The sequence below is a fragment of the Phascolarctos cinereus genome, unplaced genomic scaffold, assembly GCF_003287225.1.
Source record: "Phascolarctos cinereus isolate Bilbo 61053 unplaced genomic scaffold, phaCin_HiC Scaffold_5;HRSCAF=322, whole genome shotgun sequence".
In the NCBI taxonomy this organism is placed as follows: Eukaryota; Metazoa; Chordata; class Mammalia; order Diprotodontia; family Phascolarctidae; genus Phascolarctos; species Phascolarctos cinereus.
Window position 1 is genome coordinate 254,149,455 of NW_027555958.1, and position 23,094 is coordinate 254,172,548.

The window sequence follows — 23,094 nt, forward strand, 5'->3', positions numbered from 1 at the left end:
GTTTTCTATATCAATGAATTTTCAAGTCCAGTCCCAATAGGATTTATATGTAGTATCAAAAAACTGGAAACAAATTATGTGCCCCAGAGATTAGGGAATGGCTGAACAAATTGTGGTATGTGAAGATAATGGAATATCATTGTGCAGTAAAGAACAATGAATATGAAGATTTCAGAGAAACAGGAAGACTTGCATATAGCCATAAATAATGAAAAAAGGAGAATCAAAAGAATACACAAATGACTACAATGTAAATAAAGACAATATGGAAAGGTGACAAAGATCAAATCAAATGGTGTTACCAAATGATTAGCTAAAGCCTTTCTGTTAAGTAATGATAAACTATAAAAGTAGAAGTTGAAACCACATACTATCATTCATAATCTCCCTACTGGGAGTTTGCTTAATTATTTTTTGGGAGAGAGGGGACGTATTTTGTGGGAGATTTGACTGTCAAGCAGAGTGCACTGAGCGCTCTATTTTCTGCACTGAGAGCTCTAATTTCTTACCTAAATTCATTCATTCATTAAGGCTGCTAGGAAGTGCAGTAGATAGGGGTCTGTAGCACCAGTAAAGAGGGACTGACATAAGTGATAAGGTCTACAAGAAAAATGATTAATCACCTAAGGCATCAAGAAAAAAAAAAGACCTCAATAAAAACCTAGCATACAAACACATGAACTGAGAGGATCCTAAAAATGAGAAGAAAAAATTAGTAACTATTAAGAGAAACTGAAGTATGATTAATAAATATTACAAGATAAAGGAAAGATTAGCAATAATGCCTGTTAAAAGCTAAATTCTTGTGGACTCCCCTCCCCCATAATGGAACAATGACAAAAAAAATTTAAGAACAGCTCAAAACATAAATAAAAATTATGAAAGAAAATAATTATACTAATAATAGCTGGTATTCATAGAGTACTAACTATGTAGCAGGCACTGTGCTCAGCACTCTACAATTATTACCTCATTTGATCCTCACAACAACCCTGGGAGGTAGGCGTTATTATCCCCATTTTATATTTGAGAAAACTGAGGCAAACAGTTTAAATGACTCGCATAGAGTCAAACAGCTGGTAAGTATCTGACACTGGATTTTAACTTGTCTTCCTGAAGGGCTCTAGTCTGCTTACTACCTGCTACTTCTTAAGGGGTAGAGAGTGGGGAAGTCACTGTAGCTTTCAGATTCTCCACCTTAATGCACTCCCTACTTCCACCCGGCACCTATGCAAGGTTTTCAACCTGACTTATTCTGCCCCCCTACTCTTTCTTACATATGCCTGGGCAGTCAGCATCAGCTGCTTCTTGAGGGGCAGCAGTGCTTGGGAAGTCACTGCAAGCTAAGACAATCTCTGCCCTGAGTAACCTCTGGAGAATGCATGATTGGTCCCAGGTAGGTTTCTAATGGCCTCTCCCTCAAGTTCAGTGAAGCTACCTATGCTCTAATATTTTCAACCCTCCTAATTTAATCCTCCTCTCTGTTCTCCTTCATATGACTAGAATAGAGTCAGTCTTGGCCACGTCTTATGGGGTAGGAGGGATGGGAGTGGTTCAGGCAGAGGCCGTAGGGGTCCCTTCCATGGCACTAGGCCCAGGGTAGAAGCCTGCAACTTAACTTATGCTGGCTGCCCTGGCTGTGTAGAGGCAGGTATATTTGAGTGAGAGAGCTGGTCCTCCTGGATCAGCTTATGAAAGTTACTGCTTTATCTGGTATTATCTTGTCTTTTTATCTTGTGGATTGGTGATTGCAGGGTTGAAGTAGTTTACAGGGTAATGCATCATATTATTTTTTTGAAGGCAATTGGGGTTAAGTGACTTGCCCACGGTCACACAGCTAGTAAGTGTCAAGTGTTTGGTCTGAGGCTGGATTTGAACTCAGGTCCTCCTGACTTCAGGGCAGGTGCTCTATCCACTGCACCACCTAACTGCTCCAGGGTAATGTATCATCTTGCTAGTCACATGTTTTCCTTGCCCAGGCTAATCCCTTCATTTGTATACTTGAATCCATTTCCTTCTATTCTTTCTAAGTTCCTTCCCTGCTGCCTATAATAATACTTAAGTTTTCTCTATCCTTTCCATTGACCTCACCATCCTTTCCCTCAAAGTCATCATCTTGTATCTTGCCTCCATTTCACTGGCAAAACCTAAAAAGGATAGATGACACATTAAGTCTTAACCTACTTACATCTCAACCTTTTCTAATTTGATTTTTAACCCTACCACTCTACCAAAATTACTGTCTCCAAAATTACCAATGAACAAGATTTAACTGCTAGATCCAATGGCCTTTTCTCATTGCTCAGTAATTTCCTTGCCCACACGGTGGCTTTTGACATTGCCAAATACCTTCTTTTCTCCTTGTATGTTCTCCTCCCTTGGATGCTGGGACACTGCTCTCTCCTGGTCCCTCTTCCTATTTCTTGGATTGTTGCTGCTTTGCTAGATTCATCTCCTTATGCATGTCTCTCTATGCATGGCCCAAGGGTCAATCCTGAGCCCTTTTCTCTTTTCACTACATTCTCTTCTTTTCTGATCTCAGCCATTTCTGCTAGCTCAATTATTATCTGAACATCACTAACATCTTTGCCATTGCCAACAGGCTACAATACATCTCTATGTGAATTTCCCAATTCACATCTCAAACTCAACATGTACAACTTGGCTTCAACTCTCATTTCAATTAGCTGAGTAAGCAAAGGCAAATCACTAAACTTCTCAACCTTAGATTCTTCATCTGTAAAATGGGCTTAATAATACTGGTAGTACCTGTAGTTGAGGTTCAAATGAAATCACTTATGTTAAGTGCTTTTTTAGAATATAAAGCATTATGTCAATTATTACTGTCATTTTTACTAAAATGGAACTAATTTCCTTGCCAAAGTGACTGCTCTGCCAAAGTTCCCAGTTTCCATTCAGGGTGATATCTTTCAACTTACTCAGGTTCATAACTTTGGAATTATCTTTGACTTTTTGATGCCCAACTATGGCCAACCAGTTGCCTTAGTCTTAATGGTTCTCCCTCTGCAACATTTCTTGCACCTGTCACCTTCTCTTTATTCACAGAGCCACTATTCTGAATTCAGGCTGCTTCATACCCCCATCATTTAATAGCCTCTTAAGTTGTATCCCTGCTTCTAATCTACCTAATCTATTAATTTCCAACTTCTGGCTTTTGGTAGAACTTCAGCTGAAGGAGATTTGAAGGCTTCTGGAATAGTGAAGAAGGCCCAGAGATTGATTTGGGGGAAATTGAAGAGAAAATAGTATGACAATGGAAAGGAAGTGTGTGTCTGTAAAGTTAATGGCAAAATAGTAAATAGTACAAGAAAAAGGTACTAAGGAGCAAGATGAATGGCACTTCCACAGGTGAAAAATGCCATAAGCAGTTAGACATTGCAGTTCTCTAGGAGATGTACTACCAAGAATGATGAAGGACTGGGCAAATATGAAAACTAGGGGAACTTTTCAGGGACATTCAGAGTATACACAGTATTTATTTCTGCTCAACTAAGTTAACTCATCTACAATATAATGCAGGACTTAGAAGAGCGAAGGTAAAAGGGTTCAAAGAATGCCTCTATACTCTCCAGGTTATCAGGAAGAAGGGTTTCAATGTGAAAAAAAGAAAAGAAAAAAGCATCTGAAGCGGTTGAGGGGGCCATTCCATCCTGTGTTGGGCAGTGGGAGAGTGGAAATTGTGACTCAGGATGAAAAGGAAGGAAGAACATTGAGCTCCAAGTTAAATAACAGATATGAGGATCTTCTAAATGAGGAAGATGGACTCTCTTGAGAGGAAGCAGTTGATCTTCTTTCCAAGGAATAATGGTGTGGCTCCACAACTGCCATTAGGATAGAGATCATTCATTAAGACTCAGGGGAAGAAAAGATGACTAGTGGTGGCTGGTATATTCACGATGAAAGGTACCAATGTGTCAACATTATAACAACAGAGCAATCTGCTGTCTTGAGGGATACACGTCCAAGACGTGACAGAGAACTAAAAACTAGACTGTTACTATGCACTTCTGGTAAGTCACATGGAAACAAATGATATTGCTAGAAGGATTCTAGAAGAATGTTAATAGATATCTCCACCTGAATATTCCATTGGCCTGTCCAAAACAACTCATCTATTCCTTTAGACATTCCTGTATCTGCTACAGGAACCACCTAATAGTGACCTGCATTCATAACCCTGGAGTCACCAGAGACTTTTTGCTTTCCTTTACCTCCCATAATCAGTTATAAAGTCCTGTCTATTGTAGCTCTACATTTCAACATCTCTTAAGTCTGTCCCTTACTCTTCACTTCCCAGATCATAATACTAGTTTATACTCTTATTACTCCTCATTTAGATTTTTAGTAACCTTAAGAAAAAGTTTAATGGATATTTTGTTTCTTACATCACCATAGAGTGATGTATCCCTCCCTTCTTTCCCTCCCCAAGAGCTATGCCAAATGACAGATAGTATTTTTTTAAAGGGGGGGAAAAAAGCAGACACAACTGATTAATTCATTGAAAAAATCTGAAAACATGTAATGTGTACCACCTATGGACGTCCCACCTCATACAAAGGGTCGGAAGGGGTATCTTCTCATATCTCTTCATTTGAGTCCATCAGGATCTTCATAATTTATTCCTAGGCTCAAACACTTCCAGGAGTTTTTCCCTACCTCAAGCATAAAATGCAAGTTCCTCAGCATAACATTTAAGGAACTCTATAATTTGGCTCTAGTGCTATGTCATGTAGCTTCTCTTTATCAACTCTATGTCCTGGTCATGTTGGAGTAATAGCTGGGCCTAAAACTCAACATTCCATATCCTGCCTTACTGCACTGGTACCTCTCCTTCCATCTCTCTAAATCTTTACCTTCCTTCAAGGTTCAGCTCAGGTGCTTTCTAATCTGTGAAGCTTCCTCTAATGCCTCCAAGTTGATTCCTCTCCCTCTTCAAAATCACCTACCATTTATTTCTTTCTGTACATGCATAATTTTGATGAGTGCATTGTACTGAATCAAATGCTTTTTTATAGAGAACAAATACTAAGTCCAGTGTGATCTTGCAGTCCCAACCCTTTAGCTCAATACCTTTTAGATGTGGCCTATTTTAGAATATTGTTACCTGACTGCTACTTCCTCCTACATCATTAGTGATGTCCTCGAACTATCAGAAAATTCTCATAAAAACTTTTTGTTTTGTTTTGTTTTTTTTTGGTGAGGTGATTGCAGTTAAGTGACTTGCCCGGAGTCACACAGCTAGTGAATGTTATGTATCTGAGGCTGGATTTGAACTCAGGTCTTCCTGACTCCAGGACTTCACTGTGCCACCTAGCTGCCCCCTCAAAGATTTTTAAGAGATGAAAAAGTAGACATGTAAGTTGGAAGTTATTTTCTTGATTGTCTTTTGTGAGAAGTATTAACATTTGAGATCTGTCCCCTCCAATTTGCTATTCTCTCCTTCTTCAAATTATCTTGAAAAATGATTCTTTGAAACTAAAGCTCTCTATAATCTTATGGAAAAACACTCTAAACCACTGATTAGAGAAATGCAAATCAAAACAACTCTGAGATACGACATCACACCTATCAGAGTGGCTAACGTGACAAAACAGGAAAATGATAAATGTTGGAGAAAATGTGGGAAAACTGGAACGCTAATGCATTGTTGGTGGAGTTGTAAAGTGATCCAACCATTCTGGAGAGCAATTTGGAACTATGTACAAAGAGCTATAAAACTGTGCACACCCTTGACACCCAGCAATACCACTTCTAGGTCTGTACCTCAAAGAGATCATAAAAACAGGAAAAGGACCCATATGTACAAAAATATTTATAGCAGCTCTTTTTGTGGTGGCAAAGAACTGGAAATCGAGGAGATGTCCATCACCTGGGGAATGGCTGAATAAGTCACGGTATATGAACATAATGGAATACTATTGTGCTATAAGAAATGGTGAGCAGGCAGACTTCAGAAAAACCTGGAAATACTTCTATGAACTGATGCTGAATGAAGTAAGCAGAACCAGAATGTTGTACACAGTAACAGCCACGTTGTGTGATGACTAACTTTGATAGACTTAGCTCCTTTCAGCAACGCAAGGATCTAAGACTGTATGATTTCATAAAGACTCATGATGTAAAATGCTATCCACATCCAGAGAAAGAACTCAGGAGTCGCTATCTCCTTTTCTTTTGTGGTTTTGTTTCATCTTTCTTGTGGTTCCTCCCATTAGTTCTAATTCTTCTTTACAACATGACTAATGTGATAATATGTTTAATATGAATGTATAAGTAGAGTCTATTTCAGACTGCACACTGTCTTGGGGAAAGGGAAGGGAGAAAGGGGGAGAAAATTTAAAACTCAAAATCTTATGGAAGTGAATGTTGAAAACTGAAAATAAATTATTTTTAAAAAATTGTTTTTTCTCCTTATGGAACCAGAATCTGTTTTTTTGCAATCTCCACCTACAATATATGTGTGTTGTAATGTTAAAAAAAAAAATGATTCTTCACTGTCCTTGAGGATATCTGCTCTGTTCTTGATTTAGCCCCACTGTTGTTCCCATCTTTGTCCCTAAAACTGCTGCTCTGACATGAAGGCACTCTCTCTCTCTATTACAGAAATTTTGACAAAACTTTTCCATTTTCATATGTTTGCTGTTCTCCTTTTAGTTTCCTCCTTAAGTTCTGTCAGAATGAATTGGTTTAATTTGATCTCACTGCAAAACTCTTGTGTCTCAAGGGAGAAATGCTGCTCATAATCATCTGTTATTTTCCTTTCTAAGATTTTTTTTTCACCATTAAGTTAATATTCTAAACTAACATTACCCTTGGCTTCAGTTTCTCTACTTGGCAAGGGATCACGTGCTTGTTGGCTAAGGCAAGGATCTTTTGGTCTAACTGTGGTGCAGGATTTATATTCCTCAGAAATGGCAATAATCTATGTCCATGCTTACTTTTCTTTTTTTCCTATTTCTCATTTTTTGGTGGCAATAGTTTATTTGAAAAGGTCAGATTATGGTTGCTTCAAATACATACTCTATCTTCCATTTATTCTTTCTTGAAATTTGGTATTGGTTTTTATCTCTGCTCTAATAAGTAGATGGTTTGACTGTAAACAGACAGCTGGTTTAGAAATGAATTCCACCTGGGAAACCAGTTATTTCTGTCTATTAGAGATATTCAGTTTCGTTGTTACATTTTCTTGTTGAAGACTGCGTTAGAGATATTGATATGAACTATCTCTACATTCTTTAAGCTTTGGCCTTGTTCCTCTATCCTAAGCGTTTCACAACAAACAATAAATTAAAACTAACACTAGTCTCTATAATTACAAAATATTGTGCTTAAAAACACTTAGCACAAAATCTGAATGAGTTAGCTTCTAATTAACATACTCTAAAACACTCATAGTTACAAAATACTCACCTTCCAAGTCTGTGATCATCACCTCTTGCTTATTCCTGAGTTTGGCCAGGTTTTTGGATTTCTCTTCTTCTTCAGCCAGCTGAGAAGAACATTCAGCGATGCGATCTTCCATCAATTTCTTTTCCTATTGGGGAATAATTGACTGCTTTATAAAAGAAATTGAAAGTGGCAAATCAAACTTTTAAAAGTGGTATCAAGCTAGTAGCATCTTAAGCATTGGCATTACTGACATAAAATAGGACTAAACTGCAACAAAAAGTTTGAAGCTAAAAAATTATATGAATCCTGACATTCCATCAATTTCTTTTCCTACTGGGTTGAGTAAATCTGAAATAGTTTATGAATTAGTCAGTTTGCTAATTTCTATAACTTGATAAGTCAAGTAGAAAGTAGGCAAAGAACAAAGAAAGAATTCAATTCAATTTAATCCAAACATTTACTGAGCACATACTATGTGAAAAGTACTACACTAGGCTCTTAAGATATAAAGGCAAAAACCAAAACCATAACCCCTGAAGGAACAATACACGAACTGAGTACAAAATAAAACTCAGGGAGTTTGCATTTAAAGGACATGCAAAAATACCTTTTTTCAAATTATAGACTTTAGGTGGCAACACAACAATACCTTGATAAATTTTGAGTTTTGGTCCTCTAGAAGTAGAATTTCCTCTTCCATTTTCTTAATTTTGGCTTCTGCTGTGACTTTTTCCAACTGTAGCTTCTGCCGAGCTCCTTCTTCCTCATCAAGCTGCTCTTCTAAGTCCTTCACAGAAGAAGCACACTTAATACACATTTTGCTCACTTTTTCTAGCACAATCTTACTATATCTGAAAAGTAATATCTTAGAATCACAGTAAGAATAGTTATTTAAAGCTATTAAAAGTAATACACATAGAAAGAATTTAAGATTATCTAGTTTATTTTAGATTACCAACTTAGTATTTACTCTATTTTCAAAAATGTTTTGAACATATTCAACCTCCTTAAAGGTATTAAATGAAGTGTCTCAAATTCCGACACTTGTTCATGGGAGTCCTGGCTTCTTTCTATACTAGTTCCTATTCTCATTCCACTACTGATCATATTTTTGTGTTTGTTTCACCCATGTTTACTAAATATCCTTGTCAGATTCCTTTCTTCTAGGGTTGGAGCCATCAACTTTCAGATGACTGCTCAGGCTATATACCAACCCGAAGATTCTAGCCTGCTGAACCTAGCATCAGCCAGGTTTTCACGTTTGACCCCTCAAACAGGACCCAGAGAGGCAGGGACAGTTCTATGCCCCTTGCCAGCAAGAAGCAGTTTCAGAAGTCAAGACCTTTGCCCCTTTCCCCAAAAGAATTTGGGTCAAATTTGTTTGAGGGGGGAATGATGGGGTGTGGCCCAAACCAAGGTCTTTGCCCCTTGCCCCGAAGGGAATCTGGCTCCCCTTTTTTCTACAGGCCCCAGCCCCTCATCTCCCTTTGGAAAGCCTCAGCCTACCTTTTAATCTCATTCAGATACCTTTCAGTTCCTTCATTATCTATTCCCACTGTCTGTTCAATCTCTCAGACATTCCAATCTCTGGGATCTCTCACCCAGACCCTTCCCTGGTCACCTAAAGTATGTAAGATCTACCCTGGCCCTCATTCGGGGCTGAGAATCTCAGGCTCAAAAGGCTGAGAACCTCTCATGCCCACTCGTCTTTACAGGCATCACCTGGCCCTAAGTGTTTTATCACTAATAAATTTTCCTCTGGCTGAAAAAAAAAATTCTGACACTTGGCTAAAGATGAATCAAAAACAAGTACATAATGGAATTTGCAATTGGTTACCTTTCTTGAAGATCACCAGTCTACAAGCCCTTTAATCATCCCTATTACATTTCACATCATTTAGAATCTATAAACTGCACTTATAAATCATTGGTTGCTAATTGTACAAGCAGTTTTCCCCCTTGATACAAACAAATGATAGTCAATATCAAAGTGTTTAAAATTCCCTGTATTTATGCAGACAGCAATCTGTATATAGCTTATAGTCTGTTACCTGAGGCTCATATAGGTTAAGTGATTTATCCATTGTCACACAGCTAGCAAGTTAGAGGTGGGATTTGAACCCAAGTCTTTCTGACTCCAAGTTCAGCTCTCTATCTACTATTCCATGCTCCTTCACAGCATTTTATAGGAAGTGAAGTCCTCACTCTTCTGGGATTCAGCACCAAATTCAGGAAGCAAACAGCTGGTATGACAATGGGATTGAGATTTTAGGACCAAGGCTTAAATATAAGAATGACTGGTTCTCAAGCAATATGGCATACACCTAGTAAGAGCTGATAAGCAGAAGTCTTGCAAATACAATCAAAAAGGTTCTAAATTTATAAGAAGGGAAGGGATAAGAAAGGTGGGAAGGAAAAAAAAATGCCTATATATCCACTAAGCTAGATACTTAACAAAGTCCCTATAACGTGGGAAAGAAAAGTAGGAGTGAAGACACAATTTCATTGGAGAAAAAATCCAAGGGAGTCAGCAAAAAACTGCAATGATCTCAAATGCATCACAAATGCACAAAGTATAAGCAACAAACAGGGTGAAGAGTTCACAATGCAAGAAGGCAAATCTGATCTCTCAGGTTTCACTGAGGCTTGGTGGGATATGACCAACGACTAGAATATGCCTCTAGATGGTTACATGTTTAAAAAAAAAATAGTGAAGAAATACCACTGTATATAAAGAAGGTATACACATGTGAAGAAATGCAGTAACCAAAAGTGGGAAACATGGTATAGAACAACCGAAACAGGAACAGAAATGATGTTTGCACTAGAATATATTTTAGATCCCTTGGAAAGAAAGCAGAAATAGATGAAGATGTTTCATCACTGTGCCACAAGAATCAATTAATAAGCACTTATTAAGCTATGAACTAGGCACTGGGGATACAAACACAATAAATGAAACAGAAAAACATGAAAAGATTTACACAATCTAATGTACAATTAAATGAAAAGAACCAAGAAAATGATTTACATAACTACAAAAAGGTAGAAAGAAAGAACAATTAAATGAAACTGAACACTGTTTATAATGACCAAGCTGGGCCCCAAAGAACTGAACAAACCCACTTCTCTTCCTATATTGCAGAACTGGACATGAACAATGGGCACAGAACACCGTACGCAACATCAGAGAATGATGCCCATCTTCTCTGTATATCTTGTATATGTAACCTGGTTGTTCACAAGTGGTTTCCCCCATATAAGTTCCTTGAGAATAGGGACTGTTGTTGCCTTTCTTTATATGCCCAGTGCATAGCACATTAATGCTTAATAAAATTTTTTTGATGGATTGATGGGTGTGTCAGTTCAGGGACTCTTAACCTAGGGTTTAAGAACTTATTTTGTAAACTATTTGGTAACTGTATTTCAATATAATTGGTTTCCTTTGCAATCCCATGAATTTTATTTTATTCATTTAAAAACTTTATTCTGAGAAGGTGTCCATCGGCTGAACTCACCTCACTACTAATGCAGTCCATGACACAAGAAAGGTTGGGCTGGTTTTGGTGAACTGCTTTTTAAAAAACAGATGATGAGATTGGTAAACATTGTTGAGCTTGGAACAGGCATGAGATACTCAGGATGGTGAACTTCAATTACCTGGACATCTACTAGACTTGACTTTTTGATGAAAGAAGTAAAAAATTGTGAGAACTTCATGCCTCCAAAAGTGAAGGAACCAATGCAAGAACTTCTATTCTGGACCAGGTTCTCAACAAGAAGGCATGAATTGCTAAGGTGGAAACGAGGAGGAGCAAAATAACCAATTAATTTTAGAATATTTGTATTGTGGTAGAGCAGAGTAAAGTGTCCTGTGCCCTAGTCTGACATATGCCAGAGATACTGTGACAGCAGATTTCAAAGGTTTCAGGTAAGACAGAATGGCCTAGCATTCTATAGGGGAAGTTGGCCCTGAAGGGATGGAAAGTTCTTAAGAACAAAATTCTGAACAATACAAAGGGAAAAGCATATAATCAGATCAATATGGTTATATAGGGCATTTGACAAGTGTAGATTTTAAAAAGATAAATACACAAGACACAAACAAAGCAATGGATGATGAAGCATGGAATCACAGCACGCTGTGTGTCAAAGAAAAAAAAATACAGGAAAAAGGGTGTTTTTAGATCTATTAAGGAAAAGGAGAAGTAAAGAATAGGGATGCTGCTTGTTGTGCATGTGATGATAACAATGGACAAAAGAAGGAAGGGAAAGTTGCACAATTTTTATTTTCTTTCTGTTTTATTTGCCAAGAAGAAAGATCTCTGGATTTTAATGGTGAGGAAAAAAATTAGCCATAGGGAGATGATAACCAACATAAGTGGAGGTACAACAAAAAGGGCTCTCCAAGCAAGTAACCTTGCTGAAATGAAAATCCTTGCTGGGATGAAAGAATCCCAGGGTATTTAAAGAATCATAGGATGTGATTGCTGAGACATTGTCAGCAATCTCTGAAAGATCTTGGGAGAATAGGAGAGGTACTACAGGAATGGAAAAAGGCAAATACTGTCTAAATTTTTTAAAAGGGTAAAAAGTCTAGAAGCTAGAGGCCAGTGAACCTGACTTCATTTTCAGGAAAAATTCTGTAATTAGAGAGACAGTTAGTAAACATCTAGAAAAGGAAGCTGTCATCACAAAAGGGCAGCTTTGTTTAATTAATAACAGATAATATTAGTCTAATCTCAGTTTTCTTTTCTGACAGGGTTATAATACTGTAAAATTAGTGAAATTGTATTGATAGTTTTAGTAAATTATCTCATGCTATTCTTTTGGCAAAGATGGAAAAAAGAGGGCTAAGAGATGGCACAGTTATAGCTGAAATTGTTAAATGAGTGGACTAAAAGAGTAATCTTTAATGTTTCAATGTTGGTTCTGAAGGAGGTCTATAGGGAAGCTTTGCTTGGCCTTGTGATTTTTAAACATTTTTATCAATGACCTGGATAAGAGCAAAAATGGAATTTTCATCAAATTTGCAGATTATAAAAAACAAAACAAAACAAAAAAAGTCTTAGTTTTATTAGGAGCAAAAAAAAATCATCTTCAAAATTACAGAGGAGTGGAAACATGGGTAGACAACAGTTTGTCTGAAAAAGATCTGGAGAGTTTAACATGAGCTTAACAAGAGTTAACAGTGCGATGTAGCAACCAAAAATGCTAATGCAATCTTAGGTTACATTATGACACACCCAAACACACATATATATGATTACACATGCATATATTCTCAACAAGAGAAAGGTGAGATGATAGATCCAGAGCTGAAAGGGATCTCAGAGGACATCTCAATCAACGTCCTCATTTTTCAGATAGGAAAACCAAGGCCCAGGAAGGCATAAATGACCTGACCAAGGTCACAGAGACAGTGTCAGAGAGATTAAAGATCATGTCATATGTGATTTTGCTAAAGGAACCAGAGATGTTTAACCTGGAGAAGAAAAGACTAAGGGAAGACATGAAAACAGTATTTGAAGGATTGTCTTTAGAAGTATTAGACTTATTCTATTTATTTGTTCTAATAGGTAATTCCAGGAACAAGTAAAACGTTTCAGAGAGGTAAATTAAGGCCTTAACATTACAAAAAAATCTCCTAATGATTCAACTATTGGAAAGTAGATGGGCTACCACTGGAAAGAGTTGGTATTCTCTCACTTGATGCATTCAAGTTGAGGTGATGTTGGCCACCTGTCAAGTAGGTTGTAGAGAGAATTCTCGTTCAGACCTAGGTTGAACAAGACAGCCTCTGAAGTCCGTTCTAAAACTCTAGGATCCTATGTAAGATGAAACCACTGATCCATTGCAGGTAATGGAAGGAAACTGTGTTATTTGCTAAAATGGTGGTGGTCTGAGAGGGGTTCATGTTTCTTTCTTCCCAGATGAACTCCTGGAATCATGAAAAGTACAAAGCACATAGTGGGGGAAAAAAATACCCAAATTCAGAAAACATTTATGGAATATTGAAAACAATGTCTACTACTACAAGGTCTTGACCTTTCATAATGGAGCAGTTTAGTGTTGAAAAAGGCAGAAAAATTACTTTTGCTTAAATAAAAAGAATTAAGTCTACTTGTAAAGAATGTAAAGTGCTGCCTTTTTCATGGATGAACCACATGATGCCTAGAAGAAGGATAAGAACTTTGGTTTAATGAAAACTGCTAAAATGTGTGTGTAAAGATAGAGATATCAAATGGGATTAAGCATTTTTGGATAGAAAATGAACTGTGTCATAAATATAAAGACTTAAATCACCTTGTAAAGGATATGGGGTAATGCCTTATTTGTATGTGAACAATTTGATGATTTAAAGGGTCAGAGAAAGAACTTTTATTTACTACGAACTGGATATATATAAGTATGAAGAAGCAGTTTTCAAGGATAGAGAATGTGATGGATGGCTGTTCTGTGAACCGATTAATGGTTGGATTACAGGGCACTGTAGTCACAGATTATTTGCATCTAACTTTTGAGACTCAAGAAGGTAAAAACTCAAATGATATGGAACACATGTTCCCAAAGTGGGCCATACAGCCCCCTGGGGGGCACTGGAACAATCCAGGGGAGGTGGTAGTAGTTTGAAATGATGCAAATTTCAAAAAAAAAACAAAACCAAAACTGTTAAAGGATTAAAGAAAATAGATTTCCAGGAGGGCGCTGACTAGCTTTTTTTTTTTTAAAAGGCAGCAATAGGTGTGATAAGGGGAAACCACGTGAGTTACTACCTCATAAGTAAAAGGTGAGTCACTGACTAGAGGATTTTAATTTAAGTCACTGAAAGTATTTAAGCTGAGGCTGAGAGTCAATGGTGAAGATACTCAAAAGCCTGCCAGAAGAGAATACTCAGCAGAGTTTTTAAAAGCAGCTTTTCCCAAGGTATATGAAGAAACAGAAGCAGCAGGAGTAGTCAGTTGACAAGAAAGCTTTGGCTGCTGCTTCATGACTGAATAAATTAAGATTAAAGCTCCCCGGAGACAGCTTCAGCTCCAGCTGTGGCCCTTCAGCAACACCTAGAGAGGTAAAGAATCTCAGGATCATTTTTAGCTCTTTGCTACTCTCTTTGCTTTGCAAGGAAAATGCAGAAAGGGTAAGGAGGCTTTGCAATATAAGAGATGCTGAGATCTAATGGATAATACAGAATCTTTGTGAATGAAGAGCTGGCTAGTGTATGCTTACCTTGCTCAGCTATAGGGCAATGAGGACAGTCAACAGAGAAGTGGTTAATGACATCAAAGCTTGAGGTCCAACTGTAAATTACCAATTCTAAGTACCTGGGTTTTCCTTCTTCCTGGACAATCTTCTAAGTGTATGCTCACTTTTCCCCATAGATACTGAGTGTATTGCTGGAAGAATGTACCCCAGATTTAAATGTGGATTTATTATTATTGCATTTGCCTTAATATACACATACTTGTTATGCTGTTATTCTTCTTCATTGCTAAGTAAATAAATGGCTATGTTTAAGAACTAGATCTAAAAATGTTATGACTGGGAGTAGCTGGTTAATATAGATGGAAGAATATTGTTTTAGGCTTAAGAGCTAAAGTGACGAGCCTGAAAGCGGTGTATTCTTCATAACAGATACACCTGTAGGACCCTAAGAGATTTTGGACGTAGCTTCATGATGATGGTCCTTCCTAAGTAACACTGACCTGGCCAGTGTGATGACAGGTTAGTGATATATCCAGCCCAGTGAGTGAGATGTGTCCACACACCCAAGTGAGATGTGTAAGGTGTTACACAGTGATTGGACCAGCTTACCCAAAAGGGTGTTATACTACATTTTAGGGTTCTCAAGAATAAGAACTGCATCTTACAATGAGATAAACATGAGGCATCAGGGTATTGTGAAAAGAGTGCTAGACTTGGCATCAGGAGAGGCCTGGGTTTGGAATCCTGACTCTGATACTTACTAGGTATTTGACCTTGGACAAATCACTTAACTTCTGAGCCTCAGTTTCCTCATCTGTAAAACAGAGATTAAAAAATACCTGTAGTACTTACCTCATTAGATTGTTGTGAGGATCAAATGAGATACTATTTTGTAAATGTTTTGCTAAACTTAAAGCACTATATAAAAATCTGCTATTATTTTTAATATTTACCTTTGTACTCTAGTGCTCCACACATAGCAGGGGTTTAATAAATTTTTGTTGAATGAAGATTAGGTTAGATGACTACAATGACTAAAAAAGAGAAAGTCACGTTCATTATACAATTCCTCAAGACCAGCCAGAACTGGCACCTAGTGAGTGGGACCTTACTACTTCTCAATGCTGACAGGCTGCTCAAGACTCCACCTGGGGGTACCTGGAGAGCCCTGGCAGGAAGTAGTGCCAAGGAGAACCCTACTGCTACCTCCCTCTGCCACAAAAGCCACCCCAATCTTCCTGCTGATGCCCCTTTTCTCTTCCTGGACAGGCCTCTCAAATCTTGCCGGGGGGAACCCAGAATCCCTTGTCCATTGTGGTCCGTAGCGCCATTCCTTGATTCCCAATGGTGGCTGCCGCCCCCGTGGGGCAGATACCCTGGTGCATCCGAAGGGCTCTGGGACTTTGGAGCTAATCTCTTAGGACCTCCAGGCTTGCAGCTTAATTATCTAGTGTATTTGCCCTATAGCTAAATTCTCCTACGGGTGTTTTATTCACTAATTAGGCTTCTAGAGCAGGGACTATCTTTTTATTTTTTTCTATCTGTATATCCAGTGTTTAACATATTAGAATACTTGCTTTTCATTCATTATTCATTTATGAGTTCATAAATGGTAAAATGTTACTTAAGAATGTAAAATACGTATTTAAGTTCTAAGGAAAAAACCCACCACAACCATGTTACTATTGACTGTTACTATAAAGAAAAGAAGAAATAACTTTTGAAGATCTGGTTAAAAACATCACTATCACTGAATTTCTAAATTTAACTGTAATGAATTTAATTTAACCAACCTTTTCCTATTCGACACACACATACAAATCCACATCCACAACTTCTATTCATTCAACAAAGACACTTGGAAAACTTCAAGGCCTTATTTCTTTCACTGTGCCTGAGGGCTCTAGGTACTCCAGGTTCTCAGTATGGTGCAGTTACACGTGGCTAAACAAGCTTAGGCCAAGAGGGCATATAATCCAAATCAATTCAACAAACATTCATTAAACACTGATTCTGTGGCAGCAAAAGAGATTAAAAAAAAAAGATAAGAATCCAACCCTCAAGGAGCTTACACTGTTGGAAGGAATTTTAGAGAAACTGTGGGGTGGATGCTATCTCCAGGGAGCTTGTGGAGAGCTGCAAGAATCCTGCAGCTTGTGCTGACCCAGGCCTTCCAGGTTAAAAAGTTCTTTCATAGTGGTGATCTCCTTGGAGCCATACAACCCTTTAAAGAAACACTGACAGATACCTGAATGTGCCCTTGCATTTTTTTCTTTTCATTCTGGAGCACTTGGTTTCGTTCTTCCTCCTCTTCAACCCTGGACTCCAGGTCATGAAGAATTTCTTCTAGTTCTTGTTTTTTTGCAGCCAGACGAGCTCTCATCTCTTCGGCTTCAGCAAAGAGCTCTGTTTCTGCTTGCAACTGCTCGGCAAGAATGTTCTTCTCCTCTAAAAGCTACAAACATAGGGAAATACTTAATGAAATGTCATACATCCAATACAGAACATGCATTAGAGAGGATTGTAATAGTCTTGAAACTTCACATCAAAAATTTATAATTGGAATTCACAGTTACCAGTGTGCATCAAAAGAAATTAGATTTCTAGATACATAATAATCATACTTTTCTTAGGTAATAATTATTTGTTAAATGATTGTACGCAACAAAACAATAAAACCAAGTAGACAGATATACTTTCAAAAAATATAGAATTGAATTTATGAATGTCAACATATAAAATGTTCATAAAAACTTATCAGTTAGATCCGCTATCCCTTTTAATTTTTTTGTCCACTCTCTAGACATTTACACAAACACACACACACGCACACACACACACTCTCCCCCCTTTGATGTAGCTGTTGCCATTGTATTGTCTTTGTTATGCATTATTTCATATAAATTCTAAATTTCTTTACATTATTTATACTCTCAATATTAACTATTTGAGTTTTAGAATACTGTGATCCAGAACACATCACAATTGATTCAGCCACTTCCAATTACTGGAAATCAGCTATAAAAGATAATGCTGCTATAAATACATTGAAAGTTACAGCTTTTTCTTACTTTTTGCAATTTTTTTTTTTTTGGTGAGGCAATTGGGGTTAAGTGACTTGCCCAGCTGGGGTCACATAGCTAGTAAATGTCAAGCGTCTGAGGTCACATTTGAACTCAGGTCCTCCTGACTCCAAGGCCTGAGCTCTATCCACTGGGCCACCTAGCTGCCCCATTTTTGACATTATTACTTAATAATACTCAATAGTATTACTCAATAATAACATTATTGCATCAAGAGGTATGACTGTCATTTATGACATTACAGTCAAAACTGCTTGCCAAAGATTTCACTCACTTAGAATTTCATGAGCAGAGAATAAGTACCACTTCTACACAATAAGGCCTAATTTTGTGTGTGTGTGTGTGTGTGTGTGTGTGTGTGTGTTAACATGAGGTTAAACTCTGAGGTTGATTTTATTTGGATTTTTTTTTGACTAGTAAGGTAGAACATTTTTCAAGTGATTTCTCTCACGTATGCTCTCTGTTGATACTCTTTAAGCATTTATCCACTTGAGATTGGGTTTTATCCTTGAATATATCTCAGTTTAAAAATTTCAGACACTAAGCTTTTATTTGTTACATCTGCCAAAAAATACCTTTCCCAGTCTATTCTTCTTATGGTCATTGAATATTTTTATTGTACATAAGTCTTCAATTTTATGTAACAGAGTTCATCTTGTTTCTTTAACTTTGTTCTGTTTCTTTAGTAGATAAACTTTTCTCCCACTGACAATGAGACATTGTATACTTTTGATACTACCTTTTAAAAGTTATTTTTGGGGCAGCTAGGTGGCACAATGGATAGAGCAAGGGCCCTGGATTCAGGAGGTCCTGAGTTCAAATCCAGACTCTGACACTTGATACTTAACTAGCTGTGTGACCCCGGGCAAGTCACTTAACCCTGACTGCCTTGCCAAAAAAAAAAAAGAAAAGAAAAGAAAAAAAGGATTTTTTAAAGTTGCTATATTACAGAGTTTAATATGAAATGTGGTTTCAGGCATGTAAGTTTTACATCACATGGTTATCCAATCTTCCTAAATATATTACATAACTCTTTTCTCAATTTTTTATAGGTATGTCATTCTTACATGTAAATAATTCTCTCTTCTGCTTCACTGATATGATTTTATTTTTTTTGTCTAATACCAGCTAGCCTGAGTACAAGCCTTATCTACATCTACCTCTCCCCACCAAACCTAGTGCTCTCACTCACATTCTTGCCCATTTGATCTTCTATATAACATCTGTTTTAACTAGTTCTATTTGGAAACTCATTATATTTTGATTGATACTATATGAAAACTATAAATTCAGGGATATTGTAATTTTTATTATCTTAATTTTAGTTATCCATGAACACAAGAATACAGTTTTGTAACTGTCACAAAAGTGTCTAGATAATTTAATTCTCAAGTACTTAATGTTTTATTATTTTAAAACTCTTTAATTAATATGTTAATATATATTAGGGGCAGCTAGGTTGCACAGGGGATAGAGTGCTGGGCCTGGAGTCAGGAAGACTCATCTTCCTGAATTCAAATCTGGCCTAAAACACTTACTAGCTGTGTGACTCTTTTTCATTCTGTTTAGGAGAGATGCACTGAAGTTAACTGGTGCTAGTTTGACCACAGACTAGATAATCATCCAATAAATGCTTAGAGTTACAGGTGATTTTTATGAGCAGAGAGGAAAGACAGGTTAGAGAAAAAGAGAAGCAGATTTTGCCCTTTTAATGTGGGAGCTCAGGAGAAAAGCCAGACAAAATGACATGGCTCAGTCTTCCAATAACCTCTATATTTGGATTCTAATTGCTTTCGAATACAGTTATAAAACTCTTACGTTTAATAAAATAATAAATTAAGTACAACTGTTTTCCCAAGATTTTAACATAATGATTACATTTAAAATAAACATGGGGAATCATCATTCAGCAATAAATGACATTTTCCCTTTAATTGCAAATATCACCAGGTGAACTCATTTTAATTAATGGCAATAGCAGGGGTTTCAAGTTGTTAATGAACGTACTTGTTGATGTTTCCTTTCCATTTCTTCAAGCTCTTCCTCTACCTTTGTCTGCTTCTCCTTAACTTTCAACAGCTCTTCATCCTTGGCCTGAAGCTCCTCCTCCTGGCGGGTAACTTGTAGTAGAGGCTTCACCTACAGCAAAATCAGAAATGAGTTTAACATTGTCTTTGTTTGCTTTGTTCTATTATGTAATCACATTGCTATTCAAAATCATACAAGCAACTCACCTTAGTAAAAACTCGCCACCACTGCCAATGCCGTAATTTTAGATAAGCTGCACAGTTACGCTGTAATACTTTCAGAGCACTCAGTTGTTGCTGTTTCTTGGCAAATGCCCTTAAAACCAAAATAAAAAGAAAGAAGTATATTTATGATAATTATTGGGGCAAAATTAATAGCTTTTGGAATGAAGTTTTTCTAACATAATATGATAAATTCTTTTAATGTGGTCAGAGAAGAGAATTGATATTCTAGTTAATCAAATATTTTAGCTCCTACACACTACACAGTCTTAGCACTGGAAGCCGATTACTACAAATGCGTGCTACCTAACCTTGGCAAGGCCTATACATTTGCCTAAGCAATCCCTTCTTTATTCATTCTACAGGTTTTTAAAGTGCATTCTGAACTGCTAGTATTCCTATCGTTGTCGATGTTTATGACTCAGACATCATCCCCTTCCCACTTTTCACTTCAACAAGAAGCTGCCTTGTGATCTAATCTATGTCAAAATCTATCTCCGTGGCAACTACTCTCAGAGTCATGGGTCTCTATTCTTTCTGAAGGTGAATTTCTCTACCCATGTCTTCAATCTAATTTTCTCCCACGTTTTACATATAGTACCTTGACCGTCAGTTTATCTTTTCTCTCTTTTCTAGAAAACTCTATTTCTTGTTGTCCATAGTATGTTTCCCCTTATCCTTAAAAAAAGCACAGGTTTTGCCCTATTCTGAAAATTTTTGCTTGACCTTAATGTCCCTTCTAGCTATCGTGCTATTTTCTCTCTCTGCTGAAACTTCTTGAACAAGTGATTAATCTCCACTGTCTCTATTTCCTCACAATCCACTTCCCCCCTAGAGCTCCACAATCCATTTTCCCCCTCCAGTTCATGCCTCTGAAACTACTCTCTTAAAGGTCATTTTTTACTTTCTAATTGCTGAAATCAATGGTCTTTTTCTTCACTTCCTTGACCTCTATACAGTATTTTATACTATCTTCCCTCTACTTGGAACTCTCCTCCTATGGTTTCTATCCTGGTAGACTTAAAATCACCTTATGTTTCCTCTGATGACTACTCTCCCTTCTCACATTCCATAAATATAAGTGTTTCCCCAAGGTCATTTGTTCTTTTCTTCTTGAAAATCTACTCTTGTGGCTTCAAATAACACCAAAATCTCCATATGCAGCCCTGACTTTTCATTCAATGGTCCTGAAATCTTCTACTGCAGATTTACTGGACATCTGCACTTAGATAACTAAAGGAGAACCCATTAACTCCTCACTTCCCTGATCTACCAGTTTCCCTCCTAACTTTCTTCTCTCCATCACAGTAACCATCCTTCTTCCTTTCTCTATCTTCTACCTTCTTGAAGTCCATTTAAGTCCTCATGTCATGATGAGTCGTCGTCTTCTCTTTTTTTGGGTGGTGTGTGTGTGTGTGTGTGTGTGTGTGTGTGTGTGTGTGTGTGTGTGTGTGTGTATGTTGGACAATGGGGTTAAGTGACTTGCCCAGGGTCACACAGCTAGTAAGTGTCAAGTGTTTGATCTGAGGCCAGATTTGAAGTCAGGTCTTCCTGAATCCAGGGCCAATGCTCTATCCACTGTGCCACCCAGATGCCCCCTATCATGAGTCTTCTTTTAAGATTGTTTTTAACCACCACATCTATTCCCACTTCTTCCTTTCTAGTTTAGGTTGTCATATTCCCTCCCTCCTAAACTCTAACAGATCTAATGCTGGAAGGAACTCCAGACATTAATTATCTAGCCCAACCACTTTATTTTACAGATGAGGAAACCAAGAGTCAGAAATGTTAAATGACTTGCCCAAGGTCACAAGAACAGTCAAGATTTGAGTTTAGGTCCCAGTTCTACAAGTCCTTCAGGACAAATCTCATCATGCATGTATTCTACAGCTAGCCCTAATACTGAACTCAAATGGATCTGTGAACACATGGATGTGAATATTCTTTCAAATGAAGCAGATCAAAACTCACTCATACCTACCTCATCCTGTCTAACTCCTTCTCTGTCTACCATAGGTGTCTCCTACTGTACTGTGGCTTGCCTAGCTTTCTCTTGATATTGGAAGAGGAAGTAGTAGAGGATATGGCTTATCCACTGTTTCTCCTAAGTCTTGCTACATAACTAGTTCTCTTCTTTTCCAATCAAATGCTTCTCTGATGACATCCTTTAATCTAAGAACCTTCTCCAATGAACAGTGAATAGAAATGCTATAGGAAGAAGTAAGTCATATCCCATCAACATTCCTGTTCACATGCATCTTTATTAATAATTTGGCATTTAATCATATATGATTCTCAGGGCATGAATTTTTTATTCTGCATCATCATTTATCCTTTCCTTTGTATATGCTGTCAACTGTTTAACATCTCTCCCATCCATTCCTTTCTCTCTACTCGCGTGGCCACTACACCTTTGTTGCCTCTCACCTGGATTATCTCAAGAGCCTGCTTAATGGCTCAAGACCCTCCCCACTCTATTTTATCCATCATATAGTTGAGAAAGTGAGTTTCCTATAAAGCAAAGGTTTGAAGATGCCATTGCCACTAATTAAACTCCACTAACCTTAGGAACAAATATAAACTCCTCTGTTTGGTACTTAGAACCCTTTACAGCCTGGTTCCAACCTACCTTTCCAAACTTATTATACACTATTCCCCATGACACACAGTCTTCTAGCTAAACTGGGATTCTTGTTGTTCCTCACACACAGCACTTAATCTCCCATTTCCCTGCCTTTGCAAAGGCTGTCTCTCATTCATGGAATACGTTTCCTTTTCAACTCTGCCTCCTAAAATTCCTATTTTCTTTTGAAGCTCAGCTCTAACACCAACTTCTATATGAGACCTTTTTCAAGCTGCTGGATCTACCTATCCTCTACCTAATTATCATGGATTTATTTTATATGTACTTATATATGTGCATGTTATCTTACCTGATAGACTATTAATCCCCTAAGGGCAGAGACCATTTTATTTTCATTTTTGTATCCTCAGTGCCTAGTATGTACTTTAAAAATGCATTTTGATTCTCTTATTTACCATAATTATATTTCAGCTTCCTTGAGGGCACAGATTTTATGTCATTCTTTTAGCATGTAGCACAGGACTATGCCCTTGTAAAGAAATATTTTAACAGATTATCAATTTTC

At 37.4% G+C, this 23,094-nt stretch overlaps 1 protein-coding gene across 1 annotated transcript in view; it reads right to left on the minus strand.

Moving 5' to 3' along the window:
- Positions 1–23,094, minus strand: part of MYH10 (myosin heavy chain 10) — a 182,921-nt gene that overhangs the window by 39,354 nt on the left and 120,473 nt on the right. The window contains 5 exon segments of the mRNA XM_020966465.2: positions 7,432–7,555; positions 8,060–8,197; positions 16,862–17,068; positions 19,704–19,835; positions 19,931–20,039. Coding sequence (XP_020822124.1) covers positions 7,432–7,555; positions 8,060–8,197; positions 16,862–17,068; positions 19,704–19,835; positions 19,931–20,039 — 710 coding nt within the window.